The sequence below is a fragment of the Grus americana genome, chromosome 11, assembly GCF_028858705.1.
Source record: "Grus americana isolate bGruAme1 chromosome 11, bGruAme1.mat, whole genome shotgun sequence".
Lineage (NCBI taxonomy): Eukaryota > Metazoa > Chordata > Aves > Gruiformes > Gruidae > Grus > Grus americana.
In genome coordinates this window covers 863927-890562 of record NC_072862.1, presented here as the reverse complement: position 1 = coordinate 890562, position 26636 = coordinate 863927, and the positions used below count along the sequence as shown (strand labels likewise).

The 26636-nt window shown below is 52.0% G+C and overlaps 1 protein-coding gene across 3 annotated transcripts in view; it reads right to left on the bottom strand.

The window, feature by feature from the left end:
- Positions 1-1067: 1067 nt before the first annotated feature.
- Positions 1068-26636, bottom strand: part of SRGAP3 (SLIT-ROBO Rho GTPase activating protein 3) — a 123836-nt gene continuing 98267 nt past the window's right edge. Inside the window, exons 11-22 of one of the 3 annotated variants that reach the window (XM_054838437.1) lie at positions 25967-25994; positions 22276-22378; positions 19502-19562; positions 19021-19098; positions 18133-18267; positions 14480-14585; positions 13970-14197; positions 12456-12535; positions 9308-9488; positions 8568-8717; positions 7873-8200; positions 1070-5440 (exon numbers count right to left, since the gene is read on the bottom strand). In XM_054838437.1, coding sequence (XP_054694412.1) covers positions 5024-5440; positions 7873-8200; positions 8568-8717; positions 9308-9488; positions 12456-12535; positions 13970-14197; positions 14480-14585; positions 18133-18267; positions 19021-19098; positions 19502-19562; positions 22276-22378; positions 25967-25994 — 1895 coding nt within the window. In that variant the 3' untranslated portion in view covers positions 1070-5023. Of the gene's footprint in view, positions 5441-7872; positions 8201-8567; positions 8718-9307; positions 9489-12455; positions 12536-13969; positions 14198-14479; positions 14586-18132; positions 18268-19020; positions 19099-19501; positions 19563-20233; positions 20265-22275; positions 22379-25966; positions 25995-26636 lie in introns of all 3 variants that reach the window. The other 2 variants (XM_054838438.1, XM_054838439.1) reach the window with 2 other exon arrangements.

Genomic DNA, 26636 nt, shown 5'->3' with positions numbered 1-26636 from the left:
CGGGGAGGGGGCAGATGTTTGTTGGTAACAGCCATGGGCACAGAGCCCCTGGGCCAGGGGGGGCAAAGCCGCTCAGAGGGGACCAGTCATGGAGGACAGGAACGGAAAAACACCCTTTGACATAAGGATGAGGAGCCGTCACAGATCTCCATCCCTGGAGAGCCTACGGGCGTGAGTGGGTTCAGGCAGCGAGTGGCTGGAGGGATGCGAGAGCACCACGTCGTGGTCCCCCTCTCTGCCCCTCCAGTGATAATTAACGTCTGTGTAATCAACTTTCGAAAAGAAAAGCAAGCCTACCCTTTCAACGCTTCCCTGCCAAAGCTGCATCTCAAGAGTGGTACCAATACTGCTGGGGCAGGCAGAGGGCAGGGACGCGTCTCTCCGGAGCAGACACGGAGCGCGGCTCCCCGGCTGCCACCCTTGCCGGCCCCATTCCCCGGTGGGCAGTGATAAACCAGCCCCAGGCGCTCTCGCCTAGCGGGAGCTTTGCAAAGGTATTTCACGGCCCGAAGACGGGCACAGCACCCAGGGCTGGCAGCGGTGCCTGCGTCAGGGGCTGGGGGAGCACGGAGCAGCCCTTCCCCACCAGTCCTCGCCCCAGGAGGAGTTTAACACTCTGGTACGGCATCTTCCACAGCCTTTAATTACCACGGTTTCAGTGCAGTGAGCTTCAAAACAAAGATTTGCTCAAAATAAAACAAAAGAATATTCCCGTTTTTACCCAAATGCATTTTAAATAGAATTTAAAAGAAGAAACACCACCTCTGAAATGCGGGATACATCTCGACTGGTGTAGATCAGCACAGGTCCTCCCACACCAATGGAAATGGGCAAATTTACACCCCCTTGGACGTGTTTGGGGGTTTTTATTGGCCTACATCTCTCTTCCCTGCGTATTTTCACCATATGCCCAGGGCTGAGAGGAAAGAGCCCATCTGTACTCTCAGCAGTTCATCTAAACAAACCCAGCAGAAGACATGAAGTCAGCCGTGGTGAGCGACCGTGCGCCAGGCTCACGGTTACGGGGGAGCTGCAGCCAGGAGACGCGGCCAACGGCACGGGAAGGTGCTGCGGAGCTGCTGCACGGCGGCTCTGGCCGAGCACCCTGGCCACCACCTCTGACCGGGGCTGCGGGAGACGAGGGACGGGGAAGTGGCTGGCGCAGGCAGGGGTGCAGGCAGGGGTGCAGGCAGGGGTGCCGGCCCACACAGCTCCCAGAGGCAGCAAATATTCTGAAAGCACAGCCGGCGTTTTTGAGAAAAGTTAAGCAGTTTTATTCAACAGGATGGAGTCCACACTCAACCAGTGGCTTCATCTACATGGCATCATCAGCATACATGACAGAGGACGCACTCAGACACTCTAGCTGAACGGCATCTCACCATACGTTACAGAGACAACACCAGAGGAGGAGGACGACCGTTACAAAGGGCAGCCAGCCCGCGGTTTCCTACGGCTTCCCGGCGTAACCAAACCCGTCCCCGCCAGACCACGCAGCCCAGCCGCTCGGAAGCAGATCAGGCACGGGACACCTACTGCCGCACTGCAAAAACCACAACACCGCTAGCGAAATAACACAGTCCAGGGTTTACAAAAACGACCTACCAGGGGTACTTCAGCCTCAGGACAAAAGCGCACTGTCATCACCGCCCCGGGGACCGACACACTTGCACGCGATGCTGAAGAGTCTGTACAGAGATCGGCGCGGGTGCCGCTGCTTTCAGGTCAGCACCATCGGAGGCGATGCCGAGCCCCGGGAGGGTGGGCAAGCGCCAAGCTGCCCGTCCCCGAGGCAGCCACGGCACCGCAGGACCGGACGGGATGGGGCAGGACGGGGCAGGTCCGCGGGGACCCGGCGGGGTCTGCGGGAGCCGGAGGTCGGCCCTCGCTCTGCACGGCAGAGAAGCAGCTGCTCCGGGAAGACGCCTGCTCTTGGTCACGCCGGTCCCTGTGGCCCCTCGGGGAGAGCGCTCCCACCGCCCGCCCACGCGACTCGACCACCGGTTTTCACAGTGAAAGCTCTGCGAGCTCTCTGAAGCCTACAGTCTTCATGCCTCTGGAGAGGTATCGGGGGTCAGGGTAGAGTCGCTCGTGAAACACGAGCGGGTTCCAGTTACAATACTCCTACAATGCACGTGTTTCAATTTTGTGCCAAGTTAGCTTACAGAAAAATACATTTCTTCCCTTAAATTTACAGTAGTTAAAACTACAATTTGAATACCATATTAAAAAGGGGTAGTTTATTCTTCAACAAAATGTCTCTTTTCTTTTCTTTAAAAAAAAAAAAAAAGAAAGAAGAAAAAGGACTTTAAAAGCAATCACCCCCAGCACAACGCAACTGTACAAAGGAAACCATGATGTGTACAGCTCCTAGGACATTAACTCCAAGCATTTGTTCTGGTGCTCAAAAAGGCACTTAAAGATAAAAAAAACCCAATTGCATTAAAAACTCACAACAAAACAAAGGAAAACAAAAGGCAATAATTTAATAGAAAGACACTGGAACTTGTACCGTATCTTCAAAAGTAAGAAGGGAGAAAAAAAAAAAACCCACTCTAATAAACATGGTTTTGCTATCAAATCATCTTCGAAAGTATATAAAAAAACCAGAAGACTGGCAAAGTGAATGTTCTCCAGGAACTAAATGGAAAAAAAATAATAATTACTGGCAACGAATAGACAGCTCTCGTGCCAAATGGGCTGCTTCCCTCCCCTAAAAGCACATTTGCTGGTTCATTACTAGACCAGACCGACAGACTGCTGGAACATCTGCTGCCCGTACCGACAGAGGCACTGACCTCAGGGTCAGCCTAAGTTAGGAAAGGGGGGGAAATTATGAAGAAAAATAAACATCAATATGAACTAATTGTGGTAATTACAAATGTCAACAATGTTAATAGACAAGTACATAAACACCACTTCCCCTTACAGCATTATACGGAGGAACAATGACAGAATCACTACATACAGTACTTCTCCCCCACTGTACACTGAAAGGTTAGCTTTGCGGCTTTTTTATTTCTTTTTTTATTATTATTATTATTGGGTTTTATTTTTACATTGAGCTACCTACCAAGTGCAAAGATTCGGTGAGTGGCATTGGCTTTCATCTAATCTTAGCCTATTTTTGTACAGTTTACATGTTACCAGTTACTTTCCAGCATTTAAGCAAGTACAGCGATATATATACACAGACCGGCAGAGGCGGAGCGGGGTGCGGAAGGGACACATGCTCGTGCACCGGGCACGGGAACAAACCCCGGCGTGGAGGTACGCGCTGCCTCGCACGCACACGGGGACGAGCGGGCTGCGGCAGGAGAGGGGGCTCAGCCGCCCCAGCCGGCACCTCCGCTGCCTTCTGAAGTCCGGCTGCTCCTCCGGCCGGGGGCGAGCTGGGGGCTGCAGCGGCGCTGGAGGGAAGAGGAAGATGAAGGGGGAGAAACAAAAAAAAAAAAAAACCAAAGCCCCGGGCAGGGGCCGGTGACCACTGGGCGAGGCAGGAGGGCTGGCTGGCTTCCCTGCCCAGGCACAGACAGAACAGCAGAAATCAGAGCGCGCGGGAAGAAAGGATGAACGTTTAGGAGCCATTAGTGCGGCTTTTCTACACAGCTGAGACTCACCATGGCCCGTTTCACGCTGGGGTTGTACGTGATCATGTGGAAGTGACCAAATTAAAGCACGGGCCACTGCATGGAAATCTGTACAAGAAAAAAAAACAACTGCAGGAGAAGCACAGAGTGTCTTGAATTCAGCGATCACAGAAGAGACTTGATTATCAGACAAAGTACCATGCAATCCCCTGCTCTTTCTGCATATTTTTTTCTCTGGGTTAAATGTTCAGAGGAAAAACAAAACGTAGGTTCTTTTGCATAAACTCAAACTGTTGTATTATATAGTACAGTACAGAAAGTGCAAAATATCACCCCATCAGATGGGTTCCGCATCTGATATGGTCAAATATGGCTCATGCTTTTCATGCAAGAAGATGCAATCTGAATCAAGACCCTCATGTACTGCTGTGCAACTTCAAATAAAGGAACGCTGTTGTACCCAAGCCTCCTCGCCTGTTTAGTCCCATCTGTCAAGACACCATTAGGTGTTTTTTTGAAAAGAAAAAGAAAAAGAAGTGTGTGGGGAAAGGGAAATGAAGCATCCCAAAACTGCGTAAGTTACTCTATTTATGCTTTACCACAGGTTCGTCACTAGTCCTTGTTCATTCTGAAATCTTCAGGGAAATCAGTCGTATGGACCTCGCGGTGCAGGCAGGGCAGCGCCGGTGCAGCAGCTACGTCCTTCTCGCTGCCAGAAGCCGACGGAGCTCGCCTCGCTGCCTGGCCCCGCTCCTCCGGGGCGTCATGGCACACACCAAGGCATCTCGGGATTCAGCTCGAAAAGACTCTCCGGCCGGCCTGACACACTGTCAGTGGTGAATCTCAGCTCTTCTCCGTAGGCCAGCAGTGAACAAACCCCACTGGATCTACCCCACCCCCCCTTTTTTTTGTAAATGCCTAGAGATGCAGAAAACAAATTCCAGGGTTGGCCTTGTATTGCTCAATGCACAGCTGCTACATACCTCCACGCACACACGCACACAAATAGCCTGGAAAAAAACCCCAAGTCAACCCGACATCTCTAGAGAGGACATTTCAGAGCCAGTTTCTGAGGTAAATCTACTTTTTAAAAAAGTCACCGAATTCTGTACACTTTTTTTTTTTTAATATATACTTCTAGATATAGTGTGTATTCTCCAGTGCCAACACGTAGACCCGCCGTCTCCTCCTGCCGTAGGACTGCAAGCTTGGGAAGTGTTTCTGCATGGATGGGGGTGTGTGTGCACACACACGTACATACACACACACACGTATGTACAATCAACCATCAGGCCTAGACTACGCACTTGTTCCCCTTTTGGAGAGTTTCCTCTTGAGCGCGGTTGTGCCTTCCCTTGGCCGAGCAAGGCTTTGCCGAGCTGCCGGCCCTGCTCCCGCCATCCAGGCGCTGGCTCTCCCGCTGCAGTCCCAGCCTACATGGTGCCTGATTTATCCGCCGAGCTGCTGGGGAAGAGCTTCTCGGTGGGGGTGACGGCAGGGCTGCCCACCCCCGAGCTGCTGCTGCTGCTGGAGCGGTGCTGCACCACCGGCCGTACCGGCCGCATCGGCGGGGGCCGCAGCTGAGCCCCGGCCAGCCGGGCCGACAGGGCCGGCTTGAAGGTGGTCATCATCTCCGTGGTGGAGCTGCTGCTGCGGCGCATGGCGGCGTCCGGGTCCCGGATCAGGATGGTGTGGAGGGGGCTGGCGGGCTCTGAGTTGGCAGCGCCCATCGGGGGGTTCTTCATGGGCTCCAGCGTGTCCAGGACCACGTCGGGGGCCTGCTTGGCCGTGTTCTGCCTCTCCAGCTCCCGCAGCTCGTTCAGCGCCGTGCTCATGGTCTTCTCGATGTCCTGTGAACGCCACCGACAAAGGGACGTCAGCACTGTGCCACAGCATCGCCCTGCTCTCCTGCACCCCACCCGCCCCCCACCCTGGCACGGGTTTGGGTGTGGGGGGGGTCTCTGATCTAAGATGGGGCCTCGAGGCAAAGCCAGAGCTTTAGGAGAAGATGCAAAGCCCAAACTCTGGCCACACAAAGGCACCCCGCATCTCCCAACTCAACAGGAGTTTGGTTGCCAGCTCCAAAGGCAGCAAACCTTGAGCGCCATGGGTGATGGGGCAAACACCAGCCTGCCCACATCTCCAACGAGACAGGGCACCTCCACACCCTCCCCCAGGCTGGTTCTTCCCAAAAGCAGCCGCCTGCTGCCTCCATCAGAGGTACGGGACCTCTGCTGTCCTCTGCCTACAGGGCAATGGCACCAGTGGGGACGGAAATGCACAGGGACATATTCGGAGGGAGCAGCACGACAGCAGCTCGCCATAAATGAAAGAGGCAGCGACCAGGGCTCTCCCTGCGCTGGGAGGCGGCCGAGGTGGGACCGGCCCCAGCCCCTCACTGCCCACCCACCCTGGGTCGCACAGCCTCCATGGGTCCCTGTAAGGAGAGCCTCCGGAAGGTGAACCCAGCTCAACCAGAAGCGGCCATTTAAAGGAAGTTAGCCAACCTGCTTACAACCGTAGTGCTCACCGTCTCGTTCAGAAATAGGGAGGCCCTAGTTTGGCGTCACTTAAATCCGCCTTAACTGAATTAAGGGCACTACCTCAGAAAGAGACCGTCTGAAAAGTGAGTTGAGGGAACTGAACCAATCGTTTGAAAAGTGGCTCTAGTTAACTCTCCTCGCTGTCCTGGTGTATGATTTTATAATGCGTGCAAAATGCTCGGTGGGCCCCAGATAATGTTCAGAGGATCAGCAGAAGGGAAATAATTATCAAGTTAGCTCCAATTAATTCTGTTAAGCTGTTCAGATAATGAGTGAAAATATTCTCCCAGAGCTAAGCCTCAGGACTACCAAGTCCAGCAGTCCGACAGACTTCAAGGTAAGTACTTATTTACATCAGCTGAGTGAGAATCTTTTCCAAGGTTTAAAAAACAACCCAAAAGCCAAGAAAACCGTGCATGTTGTGCTCCGTCCTCAGCATCGACCTGTCCCTCCGGAGGCTCCTGGAGCCCAGGGCCCTGCACTGCCCCTGGGGAACGCGGCCCCGGGCACCGCTGCGGGGTGCCACGCTGCTGCCCATCAGCTGAGCCCGGGGACGTGGTGCGTGCTGCTATCCCGGCCCAAGGCGGACGCGGTGCCCCGGCTCAAGCCGTCGCTCAGGGCACATGCTGCGCTATGACCGTAACTTCGTAAACTGATCACACCAAACGCAAGCTCTTGATGGACAGAGAAGCTGGGTAGCGTGCTGCAGAGCAAGAGAACAAGGAGCGTGGCTGGTGGAAAAGCAAACAGGACAGTGAGAGTTCCTCCTTTCTGCAATCATCATTCATTATCCCCCTGCAAGCAGTTGATTCGACATACAACAGCCTGCCAAACCCTGTGGCACACGAGCTTCTGCCAGGCGGTGGGCAGAGGGCTCCCCAGCAGCTGCACCCCTCTACAGGGGCATCACCGACCGTCCCACAGCTGCTGCTCCCGCCGGAGGTGGCACGAAGCAAACTGCCTGGAAACTGCTGAAACAGGGGACGGTGAACAGCCCATCCATGGCGCTCCCGGCCCCCAGGCCCCGAAACAGCCCGACCTGCGGCCGTTCAGACAGATCTGCGGGGACTGTGCCTGAACTAGGTGGTCCCCAAGAGGCTGGACAATTCTGCAGCCTGCTCCATGAAGGGACTGTTCTCCGAGATGTGAAGAGGTTTGGTATAACCTGACAGACACCTGGCTGGGGGCCTCCTGCCAGCGGTAGGGAGAGGAGACCCGCAGGCTATGCTGGACATAACGTGAATTTAACGAGCACTGTGGAACCGATGGCCTAGTGTGATGCTGACAATGTTGCGTGGCTGGAGGTCCTAGCTACAACGGCCTGTAACAAACCTGAAGCACTTTTCTCCCAACACTGAGCATCAGTCAAATTCTGATTTGGCAAATCGAGTTTTCTCCTCCTAAGCTCCTTATGGAGCATCAGATAAAGATAATGCGCTTCCCTCCCTGCGGGAGCTAAGAGCTGCCAGCGCATTTCGGTGGTGGATCGAACGCTTCTGTCTACTGTTTCAATGAAAGAAGGTTTTATGGAAGGAGGCAGTATCTTTTATTGGACCAACCGATACAGCTGGAAAAGCAGAGAAGCTGTTGGCTGCTCATTTTTATCTTTAAACTGTCACAGCTACAACAGCACTGTAATTCTGAAGTGTGTGGCGATGGAAGGGGCTCTGCAGCGCTACCCCAGTGACTTTTAGCCTCTTGATCCCTGGGGACCGAGAGCCACTTCACAACCCTCTTACCTCAGCAAGCGCTTCTGCTTCTAGAGATTTCTGATCTCCGAGACTACTGTGTCTAGTCGATCCACAGGTCGATCTCAGCGGGTGGCCATCAGACAAGGCCTTTCTGTCTGGGAAATTGATGCTGCCTGCACTGCCGAATGTCGCCATTCTGCGCTTTTCAGGACTCTCAATCCTGCCCCTGTTAAGAGGTATTTTGTGGGGGCTGCTAGGGCAGGCCGCTGCTCGAGGAGGAGTGTCTATGCCAGGACCCATCCCTCGGGGTGGGCTGTGGGTGTCCCCCCCGCTTCGACGGCGAGGGATAGCTGCACCGTCAGACCTCAATCTCACTCTGCAAAGAATCCATCACAAGACTAGGTCACCGTCTGTCAGATCGAAAGCATCTGGTTGCATGCTGTAAGACAATTGCTCAGCTCTGCGAGTTCGGATCAAACCAAACTCGAGCCTTTCAGCTCCAGAAGACTAAGGCAAGAGGGAAGACAGACATTTTAGCCAGTGCCAAGAAAGGGACAGCATTGTACCTTCTTTACGTGTTAAGATCTACATTAGCAACGCACGTGAAAACCCCCTCCATGCTCACATTATTCTGCAGTGCTCACTGGAGCCTTCCCTTCTGTCTTGCCCTGCACCACACGCTGACTCTCCCCACACGTGACACAACCACCTCTGTGCTCACAGGAAAATGAGAGTTTCCCTACCGGCCCATTACTCCTCCAAAGCCATAGTCCACGATATGATCCGTTGGAGACTGGATGTCGTTCTTGGAGGAGGCTTTATCGTCCAGCAGCGGTCCGCTGCTTGCCTCGCTGTCCGCCTTCTGACTCAGGCTATCGGAGAACGCATCATCCCTAGGAAAAGGAGACCCCGTCAGTAAGAGGGCTGTGCCCCAGCAGAGAGGCTAGGGCCCAGCCACAACGCGGGCCTGGACATCCCCACTCCAGCAGCTCCAGACGTTGTTAACAAAAGGCTGGACCAAGGCCACCACTTCAGACAGTACCTGGGGCTTGGAAAAAGTGTCACCATATCCCCCTGCGCTGTACTTGCCATTTTAATGAATCCGGCCATGGTACTTGTATCAGAAATGGCATCTGCGAAGGACCCGGGACCTGCCTCCAGGCCAGGTGGGCACCAAACAATGCCAGGTAACGAACAGAGGGGACGAGGCCAATATTAAGCCTGGGTCACACCACTTTGAGGAGTCAATGATAGACGGGGTTCGGGCACCCTGAAGTATGGTATTTAGTGCTTGGCTTTATCAGCTTGAACAAGAAACCATCTGAGCCAAAACATGGAGAGGCAGATGTGAACAGGTCCAGATTTCTCACCAAAGTCATTAAACCAGGGAAAATCTGGCCACCTATTTTAGGCGGCTAAAGATGAACCTCATGTAATTATGTGATTTTTAACATCCCGGATCAACACACGCCACTTTACTCACATGTCCTGCACCACAATGTACTGGTGGGGTATGAGGCCATCCACACCGTTATGTCTCCCTTCCCACCAGTCTTCTGATGCCCGATGGTACAGGAGGAGCGAGGCCCCTTTCTTAAAGGAGAGCTCTCGTGGAGATCGTCCAATGTAGTCGAACTTTGCTATGGCTTCAATCTGCTCCACTTCTGCAAAGGAGAGAAGCACAGACAGAGAAAAGCTTAGTTCAACAGTCACAAGGGCACAATAAACGCTAGAAAGAGACATCTCACCAGAACACAGTAATGCTGCTGCCCTAGCTTCCCCAGAGCATCTTACACCGAGTACAAACCATCTTATTTTCAGACTGATCAATTCTTTTTGTTCTTCCAGCCTTCCTGGAATCTCTCGCAGACTCACAAACTACCAGCAATTACAAAAAGCTACAAGCCAGATGGGGAGTAGTTGAAATTTCCCTGTGTGCATATGGCATCAGCACCCGCACTCCCATTTTCTACCCCTAAGTGATTTCTTTGGTTACAGAACCCCATTATCCTCCAGACTGGGATCTTGTTAAGCTGTGTCAGATACTGTGATCAAAGTCCCGCTTCCCTTCCCTTCTTTTCCTTATCCTGGAGACAGTTTGGCCTGAATTATTGATGAGTAATGAACCCCCTTTGGGGATCCCCATAGAAACGATGCTAGCAGCCCTGGGCAGGCAGCTGCTCACATCACCCCCCCCACATCTGCAGACCTTCCAGCACTCAATCTCACCACTTCTTTGCTTTTTCTAATTTAAGCTCTACCACACACCAGGGATTCACAAATTGGGAGCTCAGGGCCTGAAATTCAAGAGGGCTGAGGAAGGACTTCTCTTTGGGCGGTCGGGAGCACACCAGGAGCCTTTGAGCCCCTGGCCAAGGGCACGACAGCGGGAGCGGTTGGTGCACCCGAAGGGGAGCCTGGCTGGCACTGAGGAGCCCATGGAGGAGCCCAGCTCTTCTGGAAGTCTGTTCCCAGCTGGGAGCGCTGAATCCCAGAGAAAGCGCTGCAGCGATTGCAAGCCAGCAACAGCATTTCTCTCCACACTGGCAGGAGCAAACTGCACTCCACCTCACTTCACTCAGACTGGGGTGAAAAAGCAGGTTGCCACCACTCAACAACCTCTGGCCACTATCGGAGCCAGCCAGCGGTTAACGTACCTTGATTATTTGAAACACCCGATCATTTTAAACCCCACCTGGAGACGGGCAGACGAGCGATGACAAAGCTAAACAGGGCGAGTGCGCCCAGTTCCTCTAGATCTGTCACGTTTTCATTAAAACATGGAAACTTGCTCTGCTCAGTCTGCCTTGTCACTAACCACAGGCTTGGCATCAGCAGACATCAGGATGTGACCCATCGCTCTGCTCAGGGACAAAATCCACACAGAGGAGGAGACTCCGGAGGAAGATGTGGGAGATGCTGATTCAGAGCCCTGCCCCCTTCCTCGCCTCATGCGGGACAGGACAGGTCACTTCAGCAGAACTGGTTTTCCCCAGCTTAAAATACACATCTGCACCGAAACGAGCGGCAGGGTGTTTGGGATCCTACTGCAGGGTCAACGGGGATTGCGCTGGGGGAGGCTACCCGGAGGGTTTCACAGCCCTGATAAAATATCGAGTTTCCCAGCAGGGAGGGTGCACGGGGTGAGGGAGAGGGGAATAAGGAATATATAAATTCACAAAATAAAGCTGCTCCTCTCCTCTACACTTGCACCACAGTTAATCACCCAGAAACTCCAATCAGAGCTATTAATGTGACCACCCAAGCATAAAATTAGCTAAATGGCAGCTTGCTCTCCTTCATCTTCTAGTCCTGTCAGCTCCCGTTTGTAGCCGAAAGCAGGTCCTGAGCTGTCCGGCCCAGCTGCGCCCTTCCCCTCCTCCCCACAGTGCCCACCAGCCGGGCAAGCTCTCCTCAGAAGGCAGCGGCGTTCTGTCGGGCAGGATGCATCTGAGGAAACAGCGGCCATCAGGAAAGCTGAGGCATTTGGCTGCCCAGTGCCCTTCCGCACAGCATAGTCCTGCCATTAGGCGGGTTGTGGCGGGTTGCACGCTCACGGCCCCCCAGCAGTGCCAGTGGGGTCTCCCACACCCACCCTGGGCTGAGCTGCCGGTGCCTCCGGGCCGTGGGGGGCACAGCGCTTCCTCCTGCTTTGGTACTGCGCCCTGGAGCAAACACGCTTCTTGCCCAGCTCTGCCAGCCCCCTGTTTCCACACTCGCCTTTGTGAGCCTCAGAGCTTCTACTGAGAGCGTGTACGTGAAACTGTGAGCTGGTTTACAGAGCAGGGCAGGCAGACACACGCTCACGGAAAGCTGGCCCTGAGCCTCCTCCAGAGGGTTACGAAACACTGATGACGCACCCCGTTGCACGGGATTCACACCTGGCTGCACCCGTCCGCACGGTCCTGGCTCACAACACGTCCTGCTTCACCCTCCGAAGCCAGGCAGCTCCACGGGCCTGACACGAGCAAAAATGAGCAGGCGGGTACTTTGTCACCCAAGGAAACAGAACTAGCTGCGGGGAAAAGCAGGCTGCAGCTTGCTTGAACACAGAGGCATTTAGTTTCTGCCAAGGAGATGGCTGCTTGGCAGTGGATGATGCACAGCCTAATGAAATGAGCTGGAAGACCCCCTCACTGCAGAGGGCCCCCAATGTGGCCGCTGACGGTCACTGCTTTCCCCACAACATATCCAAGGGCCCGCAGCAAACAGAGCTGGTCGCCCCATGTCAGCCTCCCATCTCCCCTCCTGTTCTCGTGAGCCATTTCACAGAGCGCATCCTCACCATCGCACGGCTGCACAGAAGCACAGATGACAAGGAGAAGGGAAAAAGAAAATCACGTGTGGGACTAATGGACTCTCACAGAAGAGCTCCAAAAAAAAACTCCCTGTATCCTGCCATGGAGTCAGACCACTGCAAAGGTGCAGGCCCATCCTATGATGAAAACCTATACGCAGCATTTATTAATATGCATATTCATCGCTAAGCACAGAAAAACATTGTCCCCCACGAAAGTGCCAGACACTAGTCCAGCCCCGTATCTGATGAGGAGTGAAGGGCACACTGCTCTCCTGCATGCACAGCTCTTCTAATACAGACCCGATTTTTGGCTGCTCACGTCTGCGCTCACCGTCATCGCTGGTGTGTGGCTCCGTGCCGTTGTCATGGTCAACTTCATCGATGGTGCCTGGCTCGCTGTGCGGGCTGTCACTGAAATAAAATACACCACACTTTAAAAGAGAGAAAGAGATTCTGTTCCCAAGGCACTGAGCAAAAGTATGTTCTTGAGGGAAATTCTGGCCCCAGTGACACTTGAAAGAGTTATGGTTTTAGTTTTTATAGAACTGAGATGGTCATTTTAAATCAAGTTCTCTGAACTTGCTTTGAGAAGAGCAGACACTCGCACCACGATCTTCAGGCCCAGAATGTCACATTCTGTTGCTCGTGTTTCTTACTCATATTTGGCAAAACAAATATAAATGGATACCAAGTTAAAATGTTCCACTCATTCACAATGAATTTTAGCATCAGTCAGGGTGGTGGCAGGTGATCAGTGTCAGGCAAGATTAGGTCTCAGAAATGTGTAAAACTTGCACACAAATCAGTTCAAGTCTGTTATAAATCCTGGTTTGTTAAAACTCAGATCTGAATGTCGGTTTAGAATTCCAGTATTCTCCAGACAAATGCGTAACATCACTTACTCTTCCAATGTCAGAGTTTGTTTACGGAGTTTTCCTATCCTGGGTATACCAAGTAGTGCGAATTGTGCACCAGAAAGATGCGATGTGATGCAATCGCACACGGCTGATCCCATCCATGGCTAACGCAAACTCATCTGTCTTCTAACACTGACCAAACAAAAGGAACTGGAAGGTTCAGGTTAACTTTGGCCTAACGGAGTTCATCCAACTAGCAAATTATGATGGAACTATGGGACTCTACTCAAAAATTCCAGCCCAGGAGGAGTTTGGTTAGAACTGATCTAAAATTCAGTTTCACTCTGAACACACTTCTGTGAATCTGCAGGTAAAAGAATTTTCATAAATATTAACATTCATTCTGGAACAAAGTTTCTCCTGAGGTTTATAATGCTGAGTCAGAGAGAAATGCTCGGACTGGCAAGGCTAAAATCCAAAGCAAAGCTGATGTAAGTAAGTGGAGACTAATTGGTTAGGTGTGCAAAATCCTCCTCGTTTTATGAACGCATTTATAACCAAGAACCACGCAGACAGCCTGGTACAGAGTAAGATTCTTAACCAGCGTAAACCAGCACAAGCATATCAAATATGTATCACTTGCACACTTAATTCATAATGTTTAACAGGAATAAATGCAGAAAGGCATGCCCCTTCTGCACAGGGGCAAATTCACCCCAGCACTGTGCTCAGCCTAGGCCTGGCTGCCCCGAACATTAAGCCTGAACCTCCCCCAAGCTCTCCTCACACCCTCCCTCTCGGGGATGTGCTCCCCACAGCCCTTCTCCTACACTCGTGGGAGCTGGAGTCAGTTCTCTGTCTACCAGGAATCAAGCCAAAGCTCTGCATTTTGTCACAGGTTCACTCTTCAGAGTGCCAGAGGATAACCCTAACGAGGGGATCTGGCTTGAAGTTCTGCAAACAATGAAGTCCTGTCCCTGCTCCTTACCAGTACTCCTCCCCTCCAGTCATGCACTTCTCGTAGACAGGTCCTTCCAGCTCTCTGTGGCTGGGGAAGATGCCCTCGTGGTTAATGATGATGGTTTTGATGACCTCATTGACATGGGCTTGGCAGGACACCGGATCCTGCCCATCTGGAATGTGCATCAGGGTGGGCCCAAAGCAGATGGCCAGGTTGTAGGGATCCATCATGTTCTCATCGCTGTACTGCGACAAGCTGCAAGCACAAGCGTTAGGGAGGTGCGGTGTTGACTTTCCCCATTTGCTCACAACAGTCTCCCACAACAAACCCCCGTCGCCCAAAAAAGCAGCGATGTGAGCTGTACACCTTCCCTGAACACACAGCCATGGCTAGGCAAGGCTGAGGAAGGAGCAAAACACAATTCTCCATGGCAATATCGAAAAGGACTTGTGCCACAGAGACAGGGAAACCCTGGAAAAAAGGAGGTCAAGGAGAAACTCAGTGAAAGAGGGGGAAAAAAAAAAAAAAAAGACTCACTGATTAAGGAAAGCAAAAAGGTATCTCATGACGACGATGACAGCCCGAGGCAGAGTGACGATGATTTGCTGGATCTGGTGCACTCTCTCGGTGGGGTTCTCAATTTCTGGAACACATGGATAGAAAGCAGATCTTTAAACCTTCTCAGGACCAGACAACACGGCACCAGAGGGACTTGTTCCAGATCTAGTAGTCTGCTAAGCAAGGAAAACAACAGCCCGTTTCCAGATTTGATCCACTGGTTTGGCTCTAAGGTGCAAGCAGAGAATTGGGCACAGTGCTCTTCCACGGGTGAATGCATACGTACATTCAGATACGGTGTAAACAGCAAATAAAGACAGTTCCATGGTTTTATTTTTAAAGTAACTGTTTATGCATTATTTAGTTCATTCCTCAACTACTCTATTTCTCAAAAGCTTTAGTCAATCTGGCACTGGAAAACGGAGCACTGCTTGGTTTTCTAGTGCAGATTTTTAAATGAGGTTTTTATTCACGTTACTCTTACGGGTTAACCATCAGGTCCTCCTGAGCCCTTCTGCTCCAGTCTCCCACTGGTCCTAATGGGAATTTAGTCTGAACCGGTCCTGAGTCAGCACTTTAAGATTCACTTCTCTCCATGGCAGCGCAAAAAACCCACAGCTGCCACCGGAAACCAGCTCCGTTGTGCAGGACAGAGCCATCCTGCCTTCCGTGCCAGCTCACCCGCCCCGGGGACCCCGCGCTGCCCCCTGCCCTCCCGCAGCAGGAGGGGGCTGAAGCCCCTGTGCAGCAGCCCGCAGAGCTGCAGGAGCCCTGAGACAGGGGGCACCGACCCGCTCCAGCACCGACCCGAGCCAGGGGGCTCAGCGCTGCTCCTGCAGCAGCTGCGCCACGTTCCGCCCCCAAGGCTTCTGGGTTTTTAAGCTAGTATCTGCTCGATGCATTATGGAGATAGTTAATCCCATGGCTTTTATTTTACAGAAAGCAGACAAAGAGCACCAAAGCTTTCCTGAGAGCAGTCAGCCTTAGATGCATGGAAGAGATGCTTACTTTACTATGCTGGCTCAAACTCTGACACTTGCTAATCATAATAAAATCCACTGATGACATGTAGCTGGGCTGCCATTTGTTCAAAATTCTGAGCAAAATTTGGCTTCAGTATAAAGATGGAAATCTTTATACTATTTCATTTTGGAAATTTTTCCTTTTGAGGAATGTATTTATCCCCTGTTACTGCCTCCTCAGTTTGGTTTTACTTAGTTAAGAGGACGTTTGTAAAAAAACACCAAATAAATAAAAACTGGATAAAACCCTACAACAACAGATATCTGTTCTAAAACCCAGAGGAACCAATCGTCTTGCAACACTTGCCTTTTTCACTTAGCAAAATGTTTCAACTGGCTGTAATTCAGATGAATTCATGGACTAATCATCAATCACTTGACAATACAGGCACACCCCTGAATGAACCCTTGCAAACAAAGTGCCTTTTCTATCCATCTATTTCTCATGCGCGTTTGAGAAACGCTTCCATGTGAACTCCCTGTCCCCCACGAGCAAAAGGCAAAGCCAGCCGTCCATCTGCCCCCAGCAAGCCTGGCCTCCCCGTCACATCGGCAGGGAACGATGCGGCTCTGCAGCTTCCAGGGGCACGCGGAGGCCCTGTGACGCGCGCTGCAGCACCTGCCGCAAAAAACTGGCTCAGAATACCTCACCAGGAGCCAAGGGAAATGAAGGTGGCTTTGTGGGGCACTGCAGTGGACAGCTCAAACTGCTCGGCTACGTTTAACCTTTCCGCTGTAATTGCAAAATGAGACAGAACATCCTGCAGCAAGGGTGGCATTTTACTGAGCGGTGGCTCTCAAAGGAAGGTTTCTTCAGTCTGTTTAGGTTGGGACACCTATCACACAGCTTATATTTATGTGGCAGAAAGTCAGATGCATTTAAGGTCAGATTTTTAATGGGAACAAGGCACTTTAATTCATTTAAAATCTATCCTTAATTGAAAGGTAGGAACAGCAGCAGGAAAGGGAAGGAAAGATGAGGTAAAGGAAGATTCTTGCTAAAATGAGGAAAAAAAAAAAGAGAGCAGAGACTACTATCCAGAAAATTAACAGACTATGTTTGCCACAGAAAGCTTCCAAAAGCTTAATAAATTGTGCAAATTAGCATTAATTAGAGATGGTTGCAAAGCACAAGCCTATCTGCAAGCACACAGCACATCCCCTGGCACTGAAGGGACCCGTCCCCTTTCTGTGGGCTGTGCCCTCCCGGGCTGCCCGCTCTGCCTGCTGCCAGCCCCCCGGGGAGGGCAGCCGGAGCGAGCACTGCCAGCCAGGCTGAAAATCCCTGTCAAGGGCAGGAAACTGGTGCGGAAACAGCTTCCTTTGTCTGCTGTGTTACAGGTGCGCTGCACTGTTTTACGCATCAGAACTGAAAGGCAACAGTGAATTTCCTAAAGCAACTATAGAAAACAACCATTCTTGAAAAATAAGACCACATTCTTCTCCTTCTGGAACAAGCCCATCCCTGCGTCATTCCCCTCTGGATATCATCTGTCTGTCTTGACACCACTAAATCTCTAGCAGTTATGCACATTAAGATTAAGGAGGGGGGAAGGAGCCCTGAGCAGTGAAAGCCAAATGAAGAACGTCAGCATATGTTCACCAGTCTCCCCCCCCAAGCTACACACGTACCGAGACACTGGAACCCCCAAACAACCCCGACGCCTCTCCTGTAAAATGAGGTCATCCCGCAGCCAAAGTGCGCAACACGCTCTTCCATCATCTCTGAAACATCGAATTCATTCTGCCTTCTTCCTTTCCCCCAAGGGAGTAATTTCCACGACTTGCCAACAAATAAATGTCATCGCTACAAGGTACTGAGAGAAATAAACCCCAGCTGGGGTATCGGTTTCTTCAGTTGCAGAGGAACAAGTGGAGCTGGGAGGAGAATTCAGGACAGAACAAGAAGCAACCAGGCTCTCCCTGACATCAATCCCAGACCTTCGTGATTAAAAACCCTCAGCCTCTACCTCTGTTCACATCCCAAAGCACTTTCCGGTTTTCTTTGGGACGGGAAATGCACACAGCAAACATTGGAGAACAGCTGATCGAGTGAGGCTGAAACCAAGTCTGCAGACTCAAGGGTCACAGAAGCTTTCCAAGCAGCCAAGAGTTATTGGCCTTCACTACGCTTAGCAGAAGGCACTGAGCTAAAGCAGCAAAACTCCCTTGGGTCCCAGGAGCCACGGCTGCGTGGCACTGATAGGCAGGTATGGGAACCGTCGTTATCCACAGAGATCTGTGCGGGCAAGACAGCAGCCGACCCTGTTCAAGCAACTAATGACCCTCGTGTGACCCGCGAATGTGTCTACGGGCTTGCTGCATGTGCAGCCCGCTGGCCTGAGCTTGGAGATGACTCTGGTGATCCTCATGATGCTAGGAAGAATTTAAAAGAGCCAAAAGAGCCATAGCAAGATGCTTTAGCTCTCCCTCGCCTCCAGCATTGCCAATGTGCACTCTTAGTGTCTTTTCTTAACAACTTCCATTGCAGACCTATGGCCCTTCTTACAGCATAAGCTGCTATTTGCAAAACTTGGGTGTACTTGCCCCCCATTTATTGCTTCTCCTGTCCCACCCTATTCTCTGAGAAGAGCTGTCACATATACTTACTTATAGTAGATATCAAATCTTGAAACCTTTCCTTAGGAAAGAGGGGGTTTTCCAGTCCTCGGAAATACAGCTTCAAGACTCCAGCCACTGAATTAATGTCACGTTCATTTTGATCATCAGCCAGGGGATCTTCACCTGCCCAGAGAAGAGTTTTTATTTCCAGCATTACTGTCAAGTTGGACTAACACAGCAAGTGCGTTTTCCTGACTCAGCGGAACACCAAAATTTCCCACAGTTCAGAAAACCCTCCTGTGTGTGCAATGGTAATGCTATGCATTTTGCCAGCAAGAGGAGAGTTTAATAAGGTTCTGTTACACAGCATCATGCTGAGCCCTGGTCCTTCCGATGCTGCTCAAGGATCGATGCCACCAAGGCGGTGGCCATTACCCCTGTTTAGACCATCCCTTTCACAGCTTCACCTTCACTCGGTGACAGCAGGATTGCTCTGCCCCGTCTTGCCAGCCTTACGTCTTCGATGTGGTTTTCTCAACAGACTCACTGGCAGCTCCACGACCAGCACTGTCACCAGGTAACGTGGCAATGCTGCTCCCCCTTGACAAACTGCTGCAGGAAGGAGGAAAATGGATCCCCAACAAACTATTGTATGGCGCTCATCTGAGGCTTTCACGCTCTTAATTAACGACAGTGGAAGAGATCTCTGCACCTACTCCTACTTCTCATACTCTTTCCCTAAGTGACTCTTCGCTATTGCTGGAGATACAACACTGAGGTTCCTAGAAGGGGATAAAGCCTCCTCGTGTCTTGAGCAGAAGGGCCTTTAGCACAGGCTTTACACCAAGTCCAACGCACCCAGCACACACAAGCTCCCACCAAGGGCCTCTGCTCAGACATGGCATCCCAGCTGTGGCTGCACACCCTGCAACTCACCTCTCTCAAACGAGTTCTTGATGTCATTGACTTCCACCTGGGAGCCGGGGACTCTGAAAATGCCCTGCTGCTGGAGGCCTGGAAGAGAATGACATTTTGGAAAAGATTTCTGTTACGCAGTACTTTCTGGTTAAGAACAGCAGAAACTAGGAGTGGATGCACCCGGGAAGGTGCAGAGCCAGAAGGGGACAGCCTGCTACCATGCGTTTCTGCTCAGTCTCCAATCAAGGCCCCCCAGACCAAAGCGCTGAAAGGGCTCCCGTTGGCCTGGGGCCTGAACGCACCGTTTCACCTGAATAAGTGCTAACAAGACCTGAACACGTGCCAGTTGTCCAATGCTACACCACAGTCAATGCCATGTAATTATAACCTGAGCCCACGTAGCAAGGGCTGCGGGCATCTCTATTAGACTTCACTGCTAACTACAAGTACTTAATTTCCTTTGCAGAAAGTTTCTGTTGACATTACTAAATCAACTTACCGTACAAATTGATGTAACGAATGCAGCTTTCTACTACAAGTGGAATAGCCTGTCCTGAATCCTTCATGAAAGGAAAAGAATAAGTAAAAAATTACCGGTTTATCAATAACAAAGCATGGCAAATGCATTAATGATTGCAAAAACAGATTGGAAAATCAGTGCCATTGAGTTTAGTAAGAGGACAGGGAAGAAAAGGAAGCGTTACACACGTCAAGCCATCAAAAAGTGCTGAGTATACTATGTGCACAAAAATTATGCACTAAAAAAGCTTTCACCAAGGTGTGTGAAAGACTGCTGCTCACTATCTGGTTGAGACAGGGACTGATGCAACGGGATCAAAGCTATTCCATTTCAAAGGTGTAATGCTGAGCCGAAATAGAACTTGTGCTACACCTGTCTGATGAAATAAGCTTCCAGTAACAGAGCTTACAACAACATTTCCACCTAGAGAAAGTGCCGTTGTCAACGGATGCTAAAAAAAAACCCCAAAACACCACAGTGTATGAAATTAACTGCCTGTATCTGAACCTGCGATGAGCTTTGGCTTTTGTTTCAAAGCTGCTTCTCTCCAGGCCCCTCGTTGAAGGAGCTCAAGGGGGAACGTGAGCCGTGCCTGACTGCCTAAGTGGGCATTTATTTTCCTTAGGGTCTTTGGTTTATTTTTCCAGCAGAGTACAGTTGCATCTCTCTGGTTAATTTACTCCGTCTCATAGACGGGCCTCCAGTAAATACCTGGTTTCTCGTTCGCGCATTCCTCCTTCCTCTGAGAACACAAAAAAGCAGCAGAGCAGGGAAAAAAGAAAAGATTAAGCAAGGATAAGTTCAGTTAGAGGTAAGCATCTCTTTCGGAGGCCATGAACGCTCAAATGCAATGGCAGCTTAGCAAGGTCCAACCCAGGCCTTCAGGCTGTCCACCCTCCCTCCCAAACCCCGTCTTGCACACTGCACCCGAGCCTCGGCGACCTGCAGGAAGAGCCTCTCGGATTTCTTCCCTCTCTGAACCTCGCAGGAGCCCGAGGCCAACGCCAGCCCCTGCCCGGGCGCAGGCAAGGCTCCGGGCAGAGCCGCGGGGGCACCAGGCAGCTGCCACAGCCCCGCACCCCGCCGGACCCTGCGTCTCCCAGGGCAGCGCGCGGCCCCGAGCACCGCTCCAGCAGCACAGCACCGTGCCCCGGGAGTCTCTGCGGGCGCGGGACAGCCCTCCGCTCAGACAGGTTTCCGCTGCAGATAATTCCTCCTCCACAGTGCTGAACACGCTGGGCTTTAATGAGCATTACTTTTTTAAAAATCAGTTTAAGTAAGGAATAATTGCAAGTATTAAAGGGATTACCAGCTTTGTCAGTCGGGCCTATATATTACTTGTGACAGCACACTGTTTATAAACACTGCCCTTAGGCTTACGGTTGCACTAGAAGAGCCTAAGAGAATAAATCGGAGCTGGACAATGCCTATTAGTTTACCTAATCCAACAGTTAGTCATTTCTGCTTCCTACAGTATTTTCACTAAAGCTTTCTTCAGCGCAGGATTAAACACTCTGAGCAACCAGAACAGCATCGCTTCCTTTGGAAATCCTTCCAGCAGCCAGGCAATAGCAAAGTGCTGGATTTCAGAGGATCAGCAGCTAGATAGCTGGAGATATCCTTTGGGACGAATCCCACATCCACATCTCTTCACTTTTCTCAAATCTCTCCTTCTGGGTAATTTCCTGGGATAAGAAATGCCCCCTTCCATGGGGACCGCACTGATATTAACTGAGTTCATCTGAGGTCACCCCAGCGTAAGTGAAGAAAATACTTTGGCCCACATTTATGAAGGCCGCATGCTACCAGCGATGGTTTGGAGGAAACCACTCAGCAGCCCATTAGGAATTGCTTTGCTCCAATGCTGGAAGCCAAGCCCATGGTCCTGGCTGGGCACTGGCGTGGGTCGCAGTCAGCGTGCAAGCTGCAGCATCTCCTCTCCTGGAGCATTCGGAGGTGACAGCCCCCCGTGGGACAGGCTCACGGCTCCACACCAACACGGCTCTCGCCCGTCCTCCCTGCGGGTTAACGCTCCTCTGTGGGCTGCGGGAAGGGGCCTCCAGACTCCCAGCAAGTGCCGAGCTGCACGAGATGGCATCGGCCACCTATCACAGCTGGCACTGAGATGAGCCAGCCAGGCTGGCTATCATTAATAAATTTTGTTCAAGGATGAGGATAGCGTGTCTACCCTCCCACGCAGCCACCCGTACACACGGCGTTTCAATTCAAGGCTGCCAGTCCTTACAACTGGGAGACACTTTCTGGAGCTTATGAGTCATTTTATCTTCCTCAGCCACGGGGGAAGACGACCACCAAAAATGCGTGGAAAAAGGGAAGGTGGGGGATCTGTTGATCCTTTGAGGGGGCTGGGCTGCATTGCCCTTGCTGTCTCATCTCCCTTCCCAGGATGGGTGGAAGCGGCACTGGATGACAGCAACCCTCAGCCAAGAGCACCTCGTGCCACACAGCCGGCCAGCACGGCCGACGGCCACCAGTCGTGAGGGTCCTCGCTGCTACCCTCGTCCTGGGGCACGCAGGCGGTGACAGGGCGGGTAACACAAGGAACACACGAGGGGTGAGGACAGCTATGGAGAGAAATCGTCACCGAGGCAAAGCGCGCGCTGGCCACATCAACTGGGTGCAGGGCGGACAGAGAGACCCCGCGCAGGAAGGAAAGCAGGCAGCAGTTAGGACAGGAAAGCCACCGTTACATTCACAGCGTTCATAAACTCTTACTGTCAGCCAGCGAGTACCTTAATGAACGTTTCCATATTGCCGTTAAAGAGTTTATGATTATAGACTGAGAGAGGCCTAGGTCTCCTCATTTTCTGTGGCTTAGGGGGAAGACATGGGGGCCTGGGAGAAAATGGAACAAAATAAATCAACAAAACACCAACATAAATGCAATGACAGGGTGAGATCTCAAAGGTTATGACCAAGAATAAAAATGTAAATCAAACAGAAAAATCTCTCTGTGAGGACTCAACACACAGCTCCACGCACTCTGCAGCCGCTCACGCTTCAGCATCCCCCCCACTGCATCCCCCCCCCCCCGCCCCGGGCACCCCATACGTCCACATTGTGCACAGCGCCCACGGCTCCTGGGACGTGCCCTCTGCTTACTCCAAAGCCCGTTCCAGCAGCCTGGGGCAGACCACCCTAGCACTAACTTGGCTAACTCATTGTGGAGCCGTGCGGCAATGGCCTCGCTCTGCAGATGCTGAAGGCCGGGCTGAGCCCGGGTGCAGTGGGCAGGCACCCGGACGGGCAGCAGAGCTAACCTGTAGGCAGCCTGGAGCAAATTCAGAGAGGTTTGCTATATGCTGCACACATAATTTCAAGTCAAGGTCAAGACTGTGGCCTCTATTTAAATAATAAATTCAAATTAATGTGGATAATAGAAACATTTAGCAGCAATAAGCCAACCTACTCATTAGTTTCCATCCCCATAATCTTGCAGTATTTCCCTATCAGCCAGGGTCTAACCTCAGCTGCAGCTGCGTACAGCAATCTAACAGGCTGTTGCTACAGGCTTCCTGAAGAGTCCTCGTTCCTACTGTAAAAACCAGCCGACTCCAGAACTCAGATGGTGACAGAGCAGTAACTACACCAACCACCCCGGCTTGAATGAACGATGGGTGATCGGCAATGCTCTTCATGCAGAACTTGCTGCGTTCGTGCCAGAGAGTAATAAAGCTCCTAAACACAGCCAGTCACAACTGGCGTTGGTACCCACAATGTGCAGATACAATTCTCCCTCTCTGAGATGCCAAGTATCAGAACTGCTGCTCAGTGTTTGTGCTAGTACCAGGGATGACATTTTAGAAGTGAAACAAAAGAGTTGGTGCTCAGCAGGACTTTTAATACCTGCCTCCTACCTCCACCAGCTCAGCACTCCGTTGGCCTGAAAAAGCACCAAGAGCAGCTGAAAAGCTGAACTGATTCCTTGATATAGCCCAAATAAACCACAGCTACCCCTGGAAACCACCAGGGCATTCCTGCGTGTTCCTATATGGACCTCATTCTGCTCAGATGGCCAGGAAGAGGAAAGTGGGAACACCTTCACCTCTCTGTAGCTAACTTCTGCTGGGAGACACTTACAGGGATGTGACTGGTCTTTCACCTTTCTGGCAGGCATTCCCAAGATTCAAACCACCAAACAAAAAGGTGAGCCCAGTCAACACACAGGAGCAAACCCACGAGCACCTCTGTAAGAACAGAAAAGGTGGGCATACGCATTTGGAAGTGGCGTGACCCTACCCCTACTAGCTAGTGACTGAGGGTCCTCATCGGTCACGGGGAACAGACCTGGAAGACCCCGTTGACTTCAGCAAGGGTAACGACACCCATTGCTTCTGGAAATGAGGCCATGGAACTGTGTGACTTATTTAGTGCAGTGATCAGGACTTTGGAGGGCTGCTTTCGTTAGTGCTATTCACATTTTGATTTCTTCTGATAAGGAAGGACATTAAGACCCAAGTCCCTAGATCTAGAAAAGGGAGAAAAATAGCATAAAATCTCTAACCGATTTCTGATCTGTCCTCTACCCCCAGGCTATATGCCTGTAGAGTAGAGATCATGACTGCAAACAAAAATGAGTGCTAGGAACCTTCACGCAAAAGTTCTCACAGAGCAGAGTCGAATGGACACGTACAATTTACACAGAGCTATGATGCCAAGGTGACAGTTGTGATCCACTGGTTCCTTAACCAGATGCCTTTAATTAAGCAATTTGACTCTACCCTCCTACAGCTTCTAACCACTCCTTCAACCAGTAACTGAGGAGCAGAAATGACTGCTGGCCCGTCGAGTGCCCGCCTGACCCTCCGCTGAGCAGCCTGTGCTGCAGGCTAGAGACCCAGTGCTGTTTGCTGCCGTAATCTCCTCTCCTGGGGCCGGGCCCTGGCAGCCTGGCCTGCGCAGGACCTGCTGGGAAGGTTGCTCTGCCTGCGCTTTCTGCCCTGCCTCACACAAGGAGGAGATTGTCTTTTGTTTGTTTTCCTTTGGGAAGTAAAAGCCACTGCTGAAACAAAAGCAAACAGAAGCAGCAGGGAGCTGTGCCATCATCCCTCACGGAGGAGGCTGTTCTTCATTCCTTTGATTGTTGGCCTGCGCCACCACTACTCCAGGGCACCCACCCCGATAAACAAAGCACTCAAGCGCAAATTCTCCCCCATTTCCCCTAGCCCTTTGGGTGGGCTTTCCCAGCCAGCTGAGCAGACAGCCCTGCCTGGCAGGCGCAGAGGGCCGCAGCTCACCTGGCTGCCTGCAGCTCACCTGGCTGCCTGCAAGCACACCGGGGCACCCAGGGTGTCGGGGTGCCGAGTCGCAGCTCTCCCGGGACCCACAGGGACAGGCAGCGATTGCAGCGGGGGAGCGGCTGCCGGGACGGCCGATCCGAAGGGCAGCTGGGAGCGCGGTCAGGGGCAGCTCCTGGAGCCACATCAGCGCAGCGACAGGCTGCGCAGCCCCCGCGCCCCGGCCTGTGTGAGGGAAGGCCCCTCTGTCTGGATGGCACCTCGCTTCCCTGCGCCGTGGCCCCAGCGGGTGCCCAGCCCTGATGCCACTCAGCCTGGCACCAGCAGCACGGTTCCCTCCTGCCAGAAGGCGAGGCCAGGCAGCCTGCACCCCGCTGCCCTCTGCAAAGGCAGCCTCTTCCCTGCCTGCTAAGGCAGCCCAGGCTTCGCCATCTGCTCCGGCATTTCTGACATGGGGCGGGGGGATTCGCTGCTATTGCACATTTTAGTAAACACAGAGACAGGGTTGCAAAAAGATAACACAGAGCGTTGCACGTCTTCTGGGGAAAAGTTTGGAGGCTTTGCTGGCCCGCAGCTTACCGCTAGAACACCAGCACACTCGTAGCAAGCCACCAGAGCTCTGTGGAGGTGCTTTGTGGACTGGACACAGATCAAAGCCTCCTCCCCGTTACATTCACCCCTAGCACTATCTCCTGCTGCAGAGGGATGAAAGTCTGTGAATACAGGCATGCTCTGCACTCCTAGGCAAAGAAGCCAGAGCTGGGAGAGGCTTTTGGGGACATACCAAAGTCCTCGAATGAACGGGGATGGTAGGGAGCGGGTGGACACCCTTGTGCTGCACTGTCTGAACACAACCCAACCTCAGCTATGCTACGAGGCACTGCACCGTGCTGACACAGCACTTCCAGGCACTTCAGGGCCAGTCAGCCAGAAATTAAACTGCAGCAAAACCAAGGGCCTGTTTGTCATCACCCTAATTAAACCACTTTAGGCAATGCAGCTGAGAAGCAGGGCAGTGATGTGGGACTGCCTGCCCTCCGGCCTGCCAGCTCAGGGCAGCTGGGAGAGGGTTAAATCTGAACCCCACCAAGCTGCATCAGTAGCAAAGCAAACCACCTCCCCACAGCCACCCTCCTGCCAGAGCGAGCCCTTCCCGAAAGCAGAGGAAGTGGAAGAAACTGCTCACCTGGTTGTTCCACATTCGGCTCTTTCACCTATGAAGAAACACAAGTTTCCATCATCTCTCCACATTAGTTGCCACCACACGACTGTTAAAGCCCATTCGCACAGGCACACACACGCTCCTGGTTCTGAAAGCCCCGAGCTAACGGCTCCTGGTAAAAGGAAGCTGAACATGCCCAAGGGCCCCGCAGGTTGGGCAGGTGCTGAGCTTGTTGCTATACAAGCCCCCGCCACTAAAAGATGTATTAGAAATCCAAGACATAGCCAGAACAGAGGGAAAGCATCTTAAACTTTTAATATCAGTGGGAACTGATTTGCCGTAGGAAGCCCATCTTGTAAATAACCGACGCACCGCAGGTCCTCTGCGGGAAGGGCTCCTTTGTGCTAGCTGGGGACTGGCCGAGCCCTCGCAGGAAAGGCACAGTCTGACAAGGGCTGAAGCCCCCAGGGAGGCCCCTGAGATTATCCCATGCCTCGTGGAGGACCACTAACAGCACCTGAATTCAGTTCCCCGGCTTTTCCTGCGAGATAACAGCCCATCTAATCACCCGCAGGCAGACTCTATTCTGGCTGTCAGTATTTTCATTCCCTTCCTGTATTTTGAGTGCTGGGATTTCATATAAACAGCAGCATATCACCACTGATAAGATCTGTTCATTTTTTAAAGTATTTGT